General features: G+C 41.4%; 1 protein-coding gene across 1 annotated transcript; it reads right to left on the bottom strand.

Moving 5' to 3' along the window:
• Nucleotides 1-10,189: 10,189 nt before the first annotated feature.
• On the bottom strand, nt 10,190-16,381 carry SLC35E3 (solute carrier family 35 member E3). The gene is made up of 5 exons (XM_014879857.2): nt 15,942-16,381; nt 15,743-15,853; nt 14,111-14,269; nt 13,125-13,207; nt 10,190-12,681 (listed from the first exon to the last, which is right to left on the bottom strand). Exons 1-5 carry the CDS (start codon nt 16,329-16,331, stop codon nt 12,495-12,497), a joined length of 930 nt encoding a protein of 309 aa, XP_014735343.1. The 5' UTR covers nt 16,332-16,381; the 3' UTR covers nt 10,190-12,494.
• Between the last annotated feature and the right edge of the window lie 545 nt (nt 16,382-16,926).

Genomic DNA, 16,926 nt, shown 5'->3' with positions numbered 1-16,926 from the left:
TGTGAGTAAGGAGCACGTTCATGACACTGAAACAGAAACTGTTGTCTCTGTGGAGCAAGGGAATAGTAGCCTCAGCATAGCAGTAGAACTGGATGTTCCTGGGAGGAGTTTTGACCATTTACCTGCTTGTTCCAAGCTGGGTTCCAAGGCCCTGGAACACAACAGTCACAGAAATCAGGGGAAAATGTGATGTTTTCCCCCGGGTCAAAGCAAAAGCTTTCACACATGTTTTACATTCTCACATCTGTAGTAAGAAACACTAAGGAAGTGGAACTTTGCGTCCTGCAGTTCAGGTGCCAGACACTGGTTGGGATGACCAGCACTGTCTTGAGCTTCTTTTTCACATTCACTTCTGATTTTCTCCACTTTGCCTCCAACAGTGTTTTCTTCCAGTACTTGCATACTCCTGCATCTTTCTCTCCTCCACGTCATTTCTGCTTTTCAGATTTTGTTAATATTTCCACAGTATATTTTTTATATATATCTATATATACACATACATGCTCTAGAGATATAAAAAGTAGTTTCATACAATTCTGCAATTCTGCAATTACTTTTATGTGTCCTGATTTTTGGTAGTTATATGTGAAAATGTATGTAGAAGTGGATCAACAAAGAGGCATATAGCAAGAGGTTTTGCTCCTTTAAAAAAGTGTTTTAATATCCATATATTTCACACTCCACTTCTTTTATTGTAAAGTTTTAATTTTTCATAACTTCCACCTGAAACCCAGCTAGTAGCAGTTTCCAATAGTAACAGTTAGTTCTTGTCCAAGTCCATAACTTGGTTTTGTTACCAGAATATTTTTTTCTGGTTTGTTTTTTTTTGTTGTTGTTTGGTTTTTTGGTGGGGTGGTTTTTTTGTTTGGTTGTTTTTTTTAACTAAATATGAAACAGTAAAGTTAAGGGAAATCCCCTACCCCAGCTGCCTTACAAGTTGAAACCTCTTTCTAAGTACCAGTGGGCAGTATGGATCAGGAAGGCAGTATTTGAAGAGAGGAAGTATTAAGGCGAATGGTACATGAATTTTTGAAGGCTGTATGTGCCACTAAACTTGTTTTTCTGCCACCCGCCCTAACTCCATTAGCCGGTCTGACAGTCAGCACTGCAGTTTCGGAGCCTTTGGACTCAGAGCCCCCGCCCCGCTGGCCTCGGCAGGAGATTTGTCAGGAGAGGTTCGCTGGTGATTGCGCCATCTGGTGCAGAAAAGGCTTTTTTCTTTTTTCCATCTACAGCACCCAAAAAAGGCTCTTGGATGAAAGTTGCACAAATCCATTGATACCACTGAAGAAGCAGGAACAAACTAAGCTCTGACTGCAGATGATGAAGCCGTGAAAAATACAATTCCGTGCTTTGTTCGGTTCCATTGAAGCATTAATATTGCAGTTATCTCTTGCCTGCACAAAAAGCAAGTGCATGGACTTTTCGGTATTCCTTCACTCAGCTGGTTTTGCAATATCCATCCTAGCATCTTAGTTTAAATCACCTTTGTAGTTTAAAATTAATTTGGCAATTTCTTCTGTGTTTGTTTGTGTACTTGGAGGGATATACAGGCACTGGGCTTTGACTTCTGACCTACCTTATTTATCTTAACAACATGTTGTTCACCTATGAGCCAAGGCCAGAGGGTAGGACACATTGAGAGAAATATACCATGTAGTGCTACTCACAAGGGAAAAATCCCAAATCCACTGTTGTGGGACTGTAAGGTATTACATAAGATATCATGCCTTTGCTGTCAGAGGACAGGCTGCAATTTGCTCACATAAGCAAAACAAGCCTCACACAAACATACCCCGAAATGCACTGTAATGAGACATCTGAGAGCACAGATCTGTTTTCATGCCAAAATACAGTTTCAAAAAGATTCTCAAAAACACTTGTTTCCCCCCATATCTATTGAAGAGAGTCTGTTAGAATACAGACTATAGTTTTTGGCAGATAATTGCCAATCCTGATCTTCAACTCATTCAAGGCAGAGGTAATGACAATATCTAATTTCCTCTTTCTTATTGGATGGGGTGTAGGTAGAGCTGCAGGGAGTCATTGACTTGGGCCTGTCTTACCCTCTCTGTGATCCTTAATCAGCCACATTATCTGTTCTGCTCAAGAAATACAGCAGTTGTGGGGGTAACTTAGCTGCAGAGCCAAACTAAAATGGTTTTGTGTAACAGGAAGATGATGAAGACTCAGCATGCATCCCTTTATAAAGGGGTTAGTGGCATGTTACTTCAGAGAGCTCTGTTCCCAGCCATTTCTTCCATCCTCTTGCTGCCTCTTCTCTTATTTGTGCACCTATGGCATAAAGCGGATAAGGTGACCTGGCATACCTGAGAAATAATGCAATCCTTTCCCTGTAGATCAGCTCCCTGAGATAGTCCCAAGCAGCTACACAGCTGCTGGCCCAGGACATCACTGGAATGGAAGCACACAGATAGGCAGGGAAAAGGTGGGATCGGCTTCGGCTATCTTAGACAGCAGCATTACTGAGGAGGAAGATTAAATTAAGCTTGGCTGATTTCAGGGCACACAACTGCGAGAGAAGTGTTGCATTCTCCTCCTGGTCTCCTCACTTACAGCTGCAAGCTGATGGTGAGAACGTTTTTGGAAGAAGTTTGGTGTTGGATTGCCTCAGCCTCCTCGTACTGTTTGGTGATGCAGCTGAGGCCAGCAAATACCTCACGGAGGCCATCAAATACCTCACCGAAAGAATGTCCCAAGCTCATCTAATGCCCTGTTGAAACAATGGCCTTGCCAGGAGCTGTGCATTCCTAGCCAAGTATTTCTTTGAACTGGCTTTGGCTCCTTTGACCACAGATTTATCTGATTCAACAGCAGGATATTTATTTGCTTGTATTTACTGCTAGTATGTCAGCTTGCTTTATCAAGAAAACATAAGACATCATAAGGAAAGCAGCAGGGACACACAGCTGGAAGCAGAGAACTGAAGATGGAAATGGGGAAATAACTCCTTCTGAAGGCAGGGAGCCATTCAGTGGTCTTTTCCTTATCATCTAAACCCACCTTGAATGTTATCTCCTGTATCAGTCACCTAGGTTAATAAACCAGTTAAAACTGGGACCATATTCCCAGAAGTTTCCCTCAGGTGTTACTCAGGGAGAAGCAAAGAGTGCATGATAGCACCGATGATCACTTTAGCTACTCAAAGCCAGATTTTCCTGTGTTGCAAAGGAGCTGAAAGGTTTGCAAGATGAGTTGTGTTGATATTACCAAAGGAGGCACTTCTGATGGTAGTTTGCAGGCCGTGGTGTTTTATAATTCATTTGCTCTGTACTTCAAACTGCAAGTGCTCTTTTCTGCGAAAGCTGATTTAAAATTACAAGTCATCACTCCCTTCTGCTGTTGTTGGGACTTTGTGACAAAAGTTACTGCCTTTGCAACACAATTTAAGTTGGAGGGATTGTTGGAAATGATACAACTCCTAACATTTTTAATGTATGTTTAGTCAGGGGTTTGTTCGCCTTTGCCCAGGGGGAGGGGAATTGAAGTTTCTCTTCAAAAGACTCTGTCTGGGTTGGGTCAGCTGAATTTAACATCTACAGACTGGGAGACCAGAAGATGCGCAGGGGACAAGCGAACATGAATGACCATTACCCGCCCCGGTGCGGTAGGAGACACCAGGTCACGAGAAAGAATGAGGACCAAATTAGCATCGAAGGCGAAGGGATTACTAATTAATAGGGAACAGAATACTAAGATTTGCGCAATTTAAGACCAGATAACTTGAATTTCTTCGGGATTGTATAAATATGTGAAAAATGTGGTGAAAAAACATTTGTGATGGAATGTGCCCGGGATGCACCATCCGGGCATGTGTGGACGAAATAATTTTTATTGCACGTCCTGCTGAAATAACGTCTTGGCCAGAATAAAATACTGCCTTGATTCTCTAACAATGCAGAGATTTTTGAGAGTTTCCCTCAGTCTCCGTGACAAGATCGCTACCCACATCTCAGTTCTCACTCTGGCATGTTAAACTGGTACTCCAAGGATTGTATCCAAGGGAGACCACGGCATGGACACACATGCTGACACAGACAGGAAAAGGACAATCGTCTCTGGGAAAACAGAAGCCTGAAGTAGCTGGGGAGCAGTGCTGATACACACCACTGGCATCCTCTGTACACGGACTGGGTCCTTTTGATTCATGCAGCCATACAATTATTTTATGCAACAGTAAAACGATGCAACACTAAAACTAAAAAAACACCGGTATGCTTTTATCCATGTTTTATATATTGCATATCAGCTCTCCATTTTTACTAGATTCTGGTTCCAGTTCCAATGCAAGCAATCCCTGTTTTAGAGCCCAGTGTCTCTGGCTTCTACTACAATCCAATCCTGCCAAATCACTTTTGCAGCAAAGTATTTACATAATTTCTTCTTCATCTCAGTCATTCTTAGCACCCCAAATTTAAATCCTATTCGACAATAAGGACATCACATCATAAAATAATTTCCTCAGACATCTTTGCATACGCTGATTTACATTCGTTTTTAAAAGGAAACTCCGAAGATGAGGGGACTTATTTATCTTACTTTTACACTCAATGAAAACACCGAGAATACTTAACTTGAAGGCATTTAAATCCTGGCTTGCTTAGGGACAAGTAACTGATTGGAAAATTAACCAGCCTTTATAAAAAATATCCCTGTGATTTGTGTGACATCCAGTAAATTACTATAGACTATCAAAGAAGCAGAAACAGATGATGTAGCACAGACTGGTTCAGCTAAATAAAGCACACTGAAAAATAGTTTCAACATACAATTTACGTTCCAAAGATCTTCCCTTTATACGGGAGACAAGGGGAAGAGAACTGCCAGTCCCCAGGAGGCTGTAGAGGCCGGAAGCCACTGAGGCTCAGGGCCAGCCTCCCAAAGACTTTCAGACCACTTAAAGCCTTATCAATATCTTTGAGTGCTTAAGAAGCTCTTTGAGGGCTTCTGTCTGAGAGGCTGGTAGTTGTACATGAAAATAGTGTTTTCTCACCATTTCGTTTATGTGTGACACTTCCTCCTTCAAAACCTGTCTTCTGAGTCTGGGCGTGTGAAGTTACATCTGGACTATGGAAAGAGGCGCCTCCCGCTCCTCCCCGTTTGCCCCCATCCTGTTTCTAGCCGTGTGGTGTCACCCTTTCCCCTTGTCCCAGCACGGACCCTTGCCTGCCTGCACAGGAAGGCTCTACAGCCAGTCGCGGCTATTCTGCCTAGCGGAGAGCCATATAAACTTCCCAGTTCAGACAGATCAAGGGGCAGAAGCAAAAGCCCAAGCTAGGTCCGTGGGGAGACTCGGGACTTGTGCCTTTAAGCAGGAACATGACATTCCACTGATGCTGCCCTCACATATAATGTGTGCTAGGAGCGTGCCTTCAACTACATCTGCTAATATCTCAGAGTTTCTGAGTTTACATTTCTGTCTTCAGCATCCAATATGAGGTTTGAATGACATCCAAATACTGTACGGTCTGGTTCTGTAAACTTGCATCTATTTCTATAAAACCAGCTTGGTGCAGGTGCTCGGCAATACCAGCTCAGTGCCAACCTCCCAAGTGTCTATTCACACTGCTGTCAGCTGGAACTCTTTGAGACTGTAGGTTTAGGGGTATAGAATGAAGGTTTACATATCCATCCCAATAGAGACAAAGCTATGAATGAAATGGAAAATGCTTTGTGGAAAAATTTTGCTTAGGCTTTGCTTGAGAAAAAAATCTACCGTATCTCTGGGGAATGATACTAGCTGAAAAACATCGGTACATTGTTAATCCGGATCAGAAGAAACACCCTAACAGTCAGAAAGGCAAGATTGTGTTTTCAGAAATGAAACATAATTTCCTGGAGGGCGTATGATCACCACTGTCAGTTTCTTCTCTCAACTGGATTAACAAATAGGAAACGAGTTTCTGACTAATCACCACAAGAAATGCACTTAACAAGTAAAGCACTTTAGATCCCAGACTTTAATACTGCTTTGGACTCTCTGGAGAGAAGAATCTATTTCACAACTGTTGATGCTGTATAATAGGAGCTGGAGAGGCTTTTTCCATTCAGCTCAAAGACAGAGGCTTGATTAAGATCTTAATCCAAGTTTTTAATACACAACTTTGGTGTATTGTAAAACAAAACCCATTCAGTCACTCTAGCCAGAAAATAAAGTGCACAAACGGTTTCTTTTCCCCAGAGAGTAAGGAAGATTAAAAACATTGTGGGCAGAGTAAGGAAACACAAAAAGGACTCGGTTTCTTGGTTGAGTAGGATACCTAATTTAGTTGGAGACAAAAAAATATCAAACTTGTTAGCAATTATGCAGCTTCCTTTCTGGAAATGCCAAGCCAATGCCATTCTCTATCAAGTTTTCTTGAAAGGGAAGAAGTTCACACTGACAAATCTGGCACTGTTATTGAGCTGCCTAATTGTAGTTAAGCATCTAAACTTAGACCTTATATTTAAAGACCTGCCTTGATGTGTATGTGCTGTTTACTCTTCTCAATTGTTTCTTAATCCACTGTCTCACTTTCGTTTCTTTAATCACAACCACCTCTACTCTATGGTCTCAGTATCCATGATTATTCCACATGCTTCAGAACACAGCTCCTTTAAATGAGTCTGCTTCTCAAACTCTGCTTAGTAAGAAAGTAAAACAACAGTTTTTTTGTGCCAAGGTCATTAAAAATTACATTCTTGTGCTCTGCTTCAACCAGAGATCTCCTCCCTGCACTTCCTGGATGAGACATAGCCATCTATGGTTCTAAAATAATCCTGCTCTTTTCTGACACACTGCTTAGCCTACATGTACATCCTGCATGTGTGTGTTACCCACACAGCCAACAGCAATGCTGGACCTCTTGCAGCTCCTTGAATATAACCACATGCCTTCAAATGAATGCCTTGTATTCATGTTCTAGTGAAGCCACAGATCAGAAAATATCTTTGCAATGCCAATCCTCCAAGCAGCCTTTAGACTGTTCCCCCTACTTGCTTCTAAATATGTAATTTACTTCACATTATGTTTAATCTGCCCATGTCTGTTTTTGCCTATCCATTATAAAGGCAGCACATTGTGCCTGTTTGATATTGAGCAAGTGCAGCTGGGAAGGCACGTGCAACTCTTGAACTGACCAATTACCTCTTAATTCAGGTTAACCTAACTCCTCCTGTATTTTAAGCAAATAATTTTTTCTGGATTGGAAGGCAAGGGCCCCCTATGTAAAAAAACAGCAGCAGTGGGTGAGATCAATGTATTTATGTGTGCAGTGATACAATTTCTGCCTCAATTCCAGAATTCCATAGACTGTATGATAACTATACAGAAAGGACAGACTGGAACAGGAAATAGAGCTTATGTACCTACTAAAGGGAAATGACAAAGACTAAATTTGGAAAGTATTAGAAACTGCAAGGCGACTAAAACAATGAAAAGGGATCACATTTCCCCTTTCTTTATTCCTTGTACTGCAGATTGTAATTACGGCCCCTTGGGCAGGGCTGGATTCCCTACTGCTGACCGGACACTGCAGCTACACAAGGCAGTGGAGTAAGTTCCACTCCCCAGGGTCACAGAAGCATAGAAGAGAATCACAGAATCGTTAGGTCCATTAGACCTTTCAGGTCATTTTACCACACATGAAGAAGACAAGAGAAGGAGCCACATCAGTCATTCAGAAAGCAGAAACAGCAGCTTCAGTGAGACAAGCCCCATAGGGAGAGGTGATATGTTTTCATTGGACCAACTGATATAACTGAAAACAAGCAGAGCAGCTTTCCGGAACACAAACCCTCCTTCACCAAGCCCAGCATCACTGGAGCAGGGGAGAAACAACAATAGCTCCCTTCTCTCAAGGAAGGTTAATCACTGCTGTGGAACAAGCTTGGCAAAGATCTTATACTGTCTGAATCCAGGGTTTTTTTTGTTTTGTTTAATGGCATTATATTTTCAATTTTATATTATTAAAAACTACTTTATACTAAATTTGTCAACTACTACAGCACAGTAAGAATGCAAACAATTAGGCTCTTGCATTCTTTGTAATACCTGCTTGGAGATGATACCACACATCTCTGCCTGCTGCTTAGCACAGGCCTGCTAGGTGAGATGTCTCTATGTCTTACAGCAGTATTTCTCATCATCTAAGATTCTATCAGCTCCTGCTGATAGTTTTTTCCTTTGTGTTCTTAACCCTCTGCAGCTGACATCCCAATCATCTTTGCAACAAATGAGCTGTCAAATGGAAGGCTGAGACTGCAATCAGAAGAAGAGCACCTGCAGGAAGAGAATGAATTTGTATGAAGCAGAAAAGCCGGTGCTTCTTTTCATCTGCCTGATTGTAACAGTAGAAAAACAAAGAGCTGAATCTTCAAAATTAGAAGAGTGAATTTTTTTTGCAAAACAAAACATATTTTCACCATATATGCACAGTAGCCTTTCATTTGTTAAATAATTTTTTGTTTTCTCATTAAATAGGGAATTTGGGTTTCGAAAGGCTAAAATAAAATTTTAAGAGGAAAAAACTCCGTAACACAAATACCTGCAAGTCTTTAATCCAAACTCTGTATCTTTCACGATCTAGGTAAGACGTAACTATTTAACTGGAAGCAAAACTGACATCTTGGAAGAAAAATCTTCATGTAAAAGGAGATATGAGGGACTAAGTCCTACTCTCCAAATTCCCTTAACCTGCAAGCTTATTGTTAAAAGCAGGGACATAAAAAGCAGGAAGTTAAAAAGCTCTCACCAATCAGTGAGCATTTTTCCTTTCCCAAATATGTTGGTGAATTTCTGGCCTATGTTTCTTAGTCACTGCTAAACACCTGAACAGTGTGCCAGTGTCCAGTTTTGCTCTAGAGCAGGCCTCTTCTCAGCAGTCCAACTGTACCAATATATACAGCCACCTACGAAATCCAGAATCTTTTGATAGGTTTTGAAGATTTGACAAACTACATGTGGGTTAGACATTAGCTCAATTCCAAAATGTTAAAAACCACTCTTCTGAAACTCTTATATAGTAAGACATTATAAAAAATGAGATTTTACCTTAATATTTAAGCAGCATTTACTACCACTAATATTCTTTAAAAAGTTTAGTAAAAACCTATGGGTAGCCTAAACAAAGTTTTAATGTTGCTTTAGCCCCAGGCCATTGCTGGGCATTCATTTCATGAAATGAGACAGAGAGAGGATATAGTGCTGCTGAATTGCAGTTCTGTCCTGAACGTTGTAGGCTCCCTGCAAGACAAACCTTCTTTTCATACATGGAACAGCAGCAAACCACGCTCCTTCAACCTCAAGCCTGAGAGAGCAGCTGTTCACCCATCTACAGGAAAACTCCTCTGGCACTCTGCCCCGGAGCCTGCAAGAACTTAGCAAGTTGTACAAAACCCAGTGCAAAAAGCTATCAAACAAGCGCCAAGTTACCAAAGTTAAAGGAAACACAAAGCTTTACACTGAGTATCTCTTAAATGAAGACATACTTCCTATTGCTTTGGGGAAAATGGGAAAACCTTGTGGATGTTGTTCTAAAGTGTTTTTGGGGACAAGGCTAGATGACTTACCACTAGTCGCTCACATTTGAATCAGAATCATCTGCTCTCATTTGTAAATGCCATCTTGATATCTACAGTTCCATTTGAACTACATCAACGGTAGCTTTTTAAAGTAAAGAATGCTAATACAGCAGCAAAGCACTGCATGGCAGAAAAAGACCAAAGCCTATGCTGCTACCACAGTTTAGTCACATAAAGTATGAATATAGAGTAAAATGAAAAGCAGAAAGGAAACACTAGGGTGTGTATGGTACGGCTTCAATTGCAACAGCTCACACAGGGTGATGACTACACATTGCTGAAGATGGCAAGTCTGTGATTTCTCTTTCAGGAAAGCCAAAACTCATTGAAATACACAGCAGCAGAACACATTCAAGTGATGTAGTGAAAAATAGAATAAGCAAATATCAGTGATTTTTATAAGACTCCAGTTTCACCTCGGGATTTAAAGTTTCTCTCATTTGAGCCACAAGTCCAAAAAGTTCAAACTCCTCCCCTGTATTCATGTGGACAGAAATCCATGTGGTTCCATTTTGTCTTATACACACTAGACCCCCAAAGTTATGTAATTCAAAAGGAAGATGAAAAAAGACAACTCCTCTTTTCTGCAATAAGCAGGCATCAGACAAATGATTAAAAATTTATTCCCACCCTACACATGGTATCTAAAGAAACAATACATACAAAGATCTATTTATCCCACAATTACACAAGCATCCTGGATTTAATATTTTGAACCATATGACAAAGTTCAATATACTTTATTTATTAGATGCAACAAGTAAATCTTAAAAGAGAGTTCTTAAATGCATGAAAAAAAAATCACATCACTTAAGTGACTCCCACACACACCTTCCAGCACCAGATTATATTTATAAAGTACTTTTTTAATGATGCTGTTAACTTTCTCTTGCAGATCTTCTCCTCTCCTTACAGAGTCTTTTCTATTTCCAGGCATGGTTGTTGAGTTCATTCTACCACTTTATATATATATTTACATTCATCTCATCTCAAATATTTTTGTCATACAGGCATGTAATTCAGTTGTTCTCTAGCTGTTTTTTTGCAGTCTATCTACATCTCAAAAGAACTTGTGCACAGCACAAATTAATGCAAATGGCTTTCTCAGTGTGCATACTGAAGGATATGTATCCAGAGCTTGACATCTGAACACATCTTTCAGTAGTCCAGGCTGTATTTTTAAACTAAGTATACAGATCTACAAAACTGTATTTAAAACAAATGATTCTTGGACCAGTACAATGTCCAAGAAACAGTTGGTAAAGATGTAAAATTATTCAGGTATTTGTAACTCTGAAACGATATAGTGTTACTGTATAAACCTAGTTTACACAGAGGAGTAACCTTTTCTTAAATCAAGAGCTCTCTAACAGAATAAACAGAATAAATATTTTACAAGCTGAGAAAAGTTGCATTGCTTCCAACACAAAGACTTCTTACCTCTATTGTAAAAAACTTAGAGGAACTAAATATTATTTCTGTCAGTGGCTGCACAGCTTAAATACTTGGTTTTGTCCATACAATTTCCCTCTTTAAATCTGACAGAGGTAGATGAAGACAAAACAAACCCCAACATGTAAGGATTAAGATACTGCAATTAAATTCTAACCCTGCAAATCTAGTGAACATATGTTCTCACCAGATTTACGGTTATTTTTTCTTTCCTTTTTTAAACTAGAACAGCACTGAACTTCTTCCATCCACATTGTCACAATAATTGCCTGATACTGTAATCAAATAATTTTCAAAGCATTTTTAATTAGAGCAGCAGGTCCCACCTTGCACTCTTCAGTCATTCAGATACATTTCCCAGGACTGTCTATTAAGGAAATGCTGCCTCACACCCAGCAATGTCCAGACAGCCCTCGGGCCTCTCCCCTAAAGCAATGACAAAAGACAAACCTGCAGATCCCACCCAAGGTAACTCCTGGGGAAAGGCATTGGAGCAAAGGAGGTGGTGCTGAAGCCAAGAGAGAGAACTGGGCAACCTTCACACCCATTAAAGACTGTGACCTTCCCAAAGCCTTCTCAAAAATATTTTTTAGCATGAGTGTCTGTGTGCAAAGGCTGCAAAACATTTGGTTACTACCACAAAACCAGAGCTTTTATTAGGCTCACAGGTATTTACAAGATCTTGTGTAAAGTATTGGTTTTGGCACAGAGAAAATTAGAAAGCAGTAACAACATTTTTCAAAACGTCAATTACTTCAATAATGTCCTGACAAATTAAAAGAAAAAATTAAGATGAACTGTTTAGATCTGATTTCCTATTTTTCCACAGCTTGGCTTGAGGCTTCAAGTTTTCTGCTTTCCTCTTCACCTGTAATTTTATCTACTTTCTTCATCTAAAAATCTATCCCTGTGTTGAAGCCAGAGATAAGAAAGCATATACAAGAAATAGGAACGAGTCTGGCAGCCTTTTTTTAAAATGACTGGACAAAGTATGTTTCCCTCTTCTTTGTTCATCAGACAAAAAAGAGGAAGCCTCACTATATACCAGAACATCTGCATAAAAGCACCTCCAATTTCTTCACAACAGCAATACTGGCTTGATCACAGAGACAGGATTCTTTCTCTTTCTCTCTCTCTCTATTATAACTGTAGCCATCATGATCTCATTTAGTATGCAAAAAAATATAATTACTTCAGTACAATTTCCACAGCAATTTGAAGTGTGTCTTTTTCTCTTTTAAGTTAATGTCTTAATTTAATGAAAACTATAGGACAGACTGAGAAGGCAAAAGCCCAGCATTTTACATCCTTCAGTTTGTTTGGTTTAGTTACAGAATAACAATCCCGGAAGTTAAACTAAAATCATAGATCTAAGTGGATGAGGCAATTTTGTGCATTCCAAAATCACTGCATATTTAAATACTTGTTTTCCTTCACAACAGTCTTCAGAAACTCTTGCTCTATGGACGCTGGACCAATTTACTCTTATTGCTTTCCTGCTCACTAAGCTTGAAGTGGGTGTAGGCTAAAATGCCAAACAGCGTGCACAGAATCCCAAGGCCTTGGTTAACAGACAATGGATCCTTAAATAAGAGGCACCCTCCCAGGAGGGTGATGCAGAACTTGAAATGTCCAAACATGTTATACCTAGAGACCTGTTAAGGATAACAGCCAATACCAGTATTATTTTTTGCAAAAAGAAACACTTGGAATTTTCATTAGTTCTACCCAAAGCATGCAATGTACACTGTGTTGACTCAACTCATACAGTTTTTCCAATTCTTGTGGCTGTAGTAACCTCCACCTAAAGCCTTTCACTGCAGTCTGATGGACATGCCAACACTTCCTCAAGGCAGTCAAAGCGTGAGCTAACATTCCTTGCAGGTATGAAGGTCAGTGAACAGCCATTATCTATAGAAATCCCAAACAAAGAAACAAAATACACTAAAACATGAACACGCTTTTCCAGCTTCATCATTTAAAATAAACCAGGAAGTTTATCAAACAATAATCCCCCATAAATCAGCCCAAATGAATTCCAACATAATCAATCTGGAAACAGGAGAAACAACCAATGTTACAAAGGATACGTGACAGGTGACGTATTTCCAATGATCCAGTAAATGGACAAGTTTACCATAAAGGCTATTATTCCAGACAGCAGTACCATTATCTGTGGATTAATGGATACAGTCAGTAATCTGACTTGCTTTGGGCAATTTGCAGATACATTCCAGGTTATTTATTTAGTTTCATTTACTTTCAAATGCAAAGTATCAGGCAAGAAAAACATATGGAGAACAAAAATATGAACAGTTTCAAATCAGTACAGACACTGGTGATGTGTATAAGCAGCTCAGGGTATAACATCCATAAATACACATTGATAGAGTCACAGGCCTTTTCTCCTTTACTCTGGGTGAACATTTAAGAGTGATTTGGAAAATCTGGATACTCTTTCACATACAGGTTGTATTCTTTAAGTTTGAGATAAAGTCTTATTTATGGCCACAACAAAAACTAGTTTAGCAAAATAATTGATTTTATTACTGTAAATACTTGCTATCCCATTCACAAAATGCAGTGCTACAAGAAATGACCCATCACTGAGGGACACAATCAGCAGTAGTAAGAATATGCCACTGGCTCTTTTTTGAACAGAAGGACACAGAGAGAAACTATAGTTTTCTTGGTGAAAATAAACTACTAATTCTAGAGAACAACCAATGTTGGCATCCTTCCATAGAAGAGAAGTTAACAGCCTCTCTCTCTGAGTAGACAGAGCCAGAACTAGAGCACTTAATACACTAGGAGAAGCTTCTAGATTTTGATAGATTTTCCTGTTGTTCAGATGCCCTCTAAATAGGAACAAGAATAAGGAGATAAATCAATTGACAGACTCGCTCCTCTCAGAGGAAGTGGGGCAGGCTCAACAAGGGGCTTTTTCTCCTGCACATGCCCCTCTCATCTCTCCTTAGCCAACAGCTGTACAAAAATCTGTTTCACAAAGAAAGAGATCTTACTATCAAATTTAACTACATCAGTGATAAATAAATAAAGTCAATAAAAGCCTTACCACAGCAGAAAGTGTCCAGGGCCCAAATATTCCCCCTTCTCCAAAGACTGGCTCGAAGAAGGGTATGATGAACAACAACATAGCTGAGGACATTGGTGCCTGATAGTACAACAGCTGCATAGAGTTTACCTGCAACTCATGCTGCTTAGCGCCTACCCACTAAAACCAAAAGAGAAAGCTGTTAAACATGAGGAAAAAAAACCCATAAATTGAAAAAACGGAGCAAAAGCAAACTGGCTACTAACAGAGAGGGAGTCTAATGTGGACAATACTACTTAAACAGGCTGTTGAGCCTCACCTTTGCCTCACCGGAGGCCCCATGTGTTTGTCTCTTTCAAGTGAAAAGGCCATGAGAGGAAAAAATCGTATGCAGGGGCAGTGAAAAGAGTGCCTAAACTTTCCATTTCCCATAGCCTAGGGATAAAGTATCGTGCTCGAGGAAGAAGAAATAGGTTGTGGAGCTGGGAAGAAAATAGTAGCTCCCCTTTATTTTCAACACAAATTCCAGATCCTGCCTGAGTTGGAGCTGAGTATCCTTGCCTAAGCAGGGACTGGGTTCCATTCCTTTCTTCTCATTTTCCTGTACATATAAGCTAACAAAACCAGTACACATTTGTCCTTTGTCAAACCAGATTTAATTTCAATATTGATTATAATTGATGCTAACTTCAATTTTTAAGGTTGCATGTTTTCACAAGTATTACTTATCTATGGCTATGCAGACAGATGTTACAGCCAAAAGGATGGTCTTTGCGTTGTGCTGAAAACTGACATTTAATACTTACTTAAATCACATTAAATGGTAACATGGATTCCGGCATATAAACTCACTCAGGTTTTTTTATCTACATAATTTTACCCATAAATTATATTTATATAATGCAGCACCTCTTTCCTCCTCCAGCCCCAAAACAGGTCAAGAGATCATTATTTATCATCTTACACATTACAGGTCAAAGAGCCTCACTTTTTTTTCTGAGGCACAGCACACCTCATACAAAGAAGTCCATATTTAAATCTATCACATTAACATGACAGGAGTTTCTAATTTAGGAGGCTCTTACAGTCATGGTCAATAACAAATCCGGTGAGCTATTAGTACAATGTTACAGCAGAAAGGGCTGAGGCAGTCCTTGGATATATGAATTTTTAAGATCATAATTATCCAGAGAGGTTGTATTGTGTGTTTATGTATTAATTCACTCTCTACAAAACCACCGTAGAATGTGAATAATCAAAACTGAAAAAGGATACTGTTAAAATGTCAATAGCTCAAGGATAAACCATGGGATTGAAGGACTGGAAAATATCCTTTCTAGGGAAAAAGCTCAAATACAAGGCACTTGGTTCAGCAAGGAGAACATCTGCTCCCTCTAGAAAAAAGGAGTTTTACCGCTAAAGCCATCTTCGCCCCTTGAAAATAACGCTCACGTTAAAGATGACACCCCAATTTTTAGCAGCAAGGAGGATCAGTTCCTTAACTTATCGGGGGTTATGGTGATTATGATAATTTGATGGTGGTTTTAAAAAAAGAAATAACTGAGCACGGAAGGTATCCTGGGAGACTGGGTGCTACTTAAAGGCGATCAAAGCCCAAGCACCCCAACGCTCCCGCCCCGCGCCGTTACCCACCACTTGGTACAGGGAGGTGACCAGCACGCCCAGGGTGGCGAACGCCATCCCCAGAACGCTGAACTTCACGTCGTAGTAGGAGTTGAGGAAAACACCCAGCGTGATGGGCACCTGTGGAGGGACACACGGCGGGTTTAGGCAGGGTCGCTGCCCTCAGCGTTGCCCCTCCCCGCTCCCCTCGGCCCCGCCGCCTCCTCACCAGGGTCAGCTTGATCCGCAGAGGGAAAGTCTTGCCGTAAGCCACGCTCTGGATGACCACGATGACCGGCGTGGTCATGGCCTTGGCCAGCTGGTAGGTACCGATGGTGTTGCTCTGCAGGGAGAGGTTGGTGAAGACGACGAAGCCGCAGAAGCTGAGGGCCAGCGGCAGCACCTGCGCGGGCTGGAGGCTCTTGGGGGAGAAGGCGCCGAGCGCCTGGCACAGGTAGAGGCCGAGCCAGGTGATGGCGAAGTGCACCAGGGTGAGGCTGAGGTTGGGGAAGCCCAGCCGCACGTACAGCCATTTGTTCAGGAAGACGATGCAGATAGAGGCGGCCAGATTGACCAGCAGCCCGGCGGCCAGCCGGCCCTGCGCCGGCAGCCAGCCCATGGCTGAGGCAGCCCGGCGGCCGCCCGCCCACCGGCCGGGCCCGCCGCCGCCTCCCCGCCCTGCCGGGACACGTGGGCTCGCGCCTTCCGGTGGCCCCGCCCGCCCGAACGGGAGGCGTGGAGGGGCGGGGGGCGGCGTGTGCGTGAGTATTGGTATATCCGTGTGCCCGTGTGCCCGTGTGTGTGTGTGTGTGTTTGTGTATCCCTGTGCCTCTCTGTGTGTGTGTGTGTGTGTGTGTTTGTGTATCCCTGTGCCTCTGCGTGTGTGTTTGTATGTCTGCGTGCCCCCACCGCCTGCCCTCGGCTCCGAGCCACCAGCACCTCTCCACAAGTGGACCGTGCATTTCCGCGAACACAAACACGACATTGTTCGTACAGACGGACAGCACAAAGTACGTTCTTTGTCAGGTGTCAAGAGACACCGACTTGGGTGAAGGAGCCGAAGTCCTTGCCTAACTGCACTGCGTGTCCTCTGCACTCCGTCTCCTTAAGAGAAAGGCAGCTAAACGTGTGCTTACACATGTAAACAGAGGCAGAACAAGCTTTCAAAATTAACTACAAAATCTCAGACGGGGAGGTTTCAATGTATGATCATT

This window comes from Sturnus vulgaris, chromosome 5, assembly GCF_052056855.1.
Source record: "Sturnus vulgaris isolate bStuVul1 chromosome 5, bStuVul1.hap1, whole genome shotgun sequence".
In the NCBI taxonomy this organism is placed as follows: Eukaryota; Metazoa; Chordata; class Aves; order Passeriformes; family Sturnidae; genus Sturnus; species Sturnus vulgaris.
The sequence above is the reverse complement of the archived record's forward strand: the minus strand, read 5'-3'. Positions and strand labels throughout refer to the sequence as shown.

Coding starts and splice junctions, on each gene's coding strand:
- SLC35E3 (XM_014879857.2), bottom strand. CDS start 16,331: ATGGGCTGGCTGCCGGCGCAGGGCCGGCTGGCCGCCGGGCTGCTGGTC. Junction 15,854..15,941: donor TGCGGATCAAGCTGACCCTG/GTGAGGAGGCGG, acceptor GTCCCTCCACAG/GTGCCCATCACGCTGGGTGT. Junction 12,682..13,124: donor GGAAATACGTCACCTGTCAC/GTATCCTTTGTA, acceptor ACAGGTCTCTAG/GTATAACATGTTTGGACATT.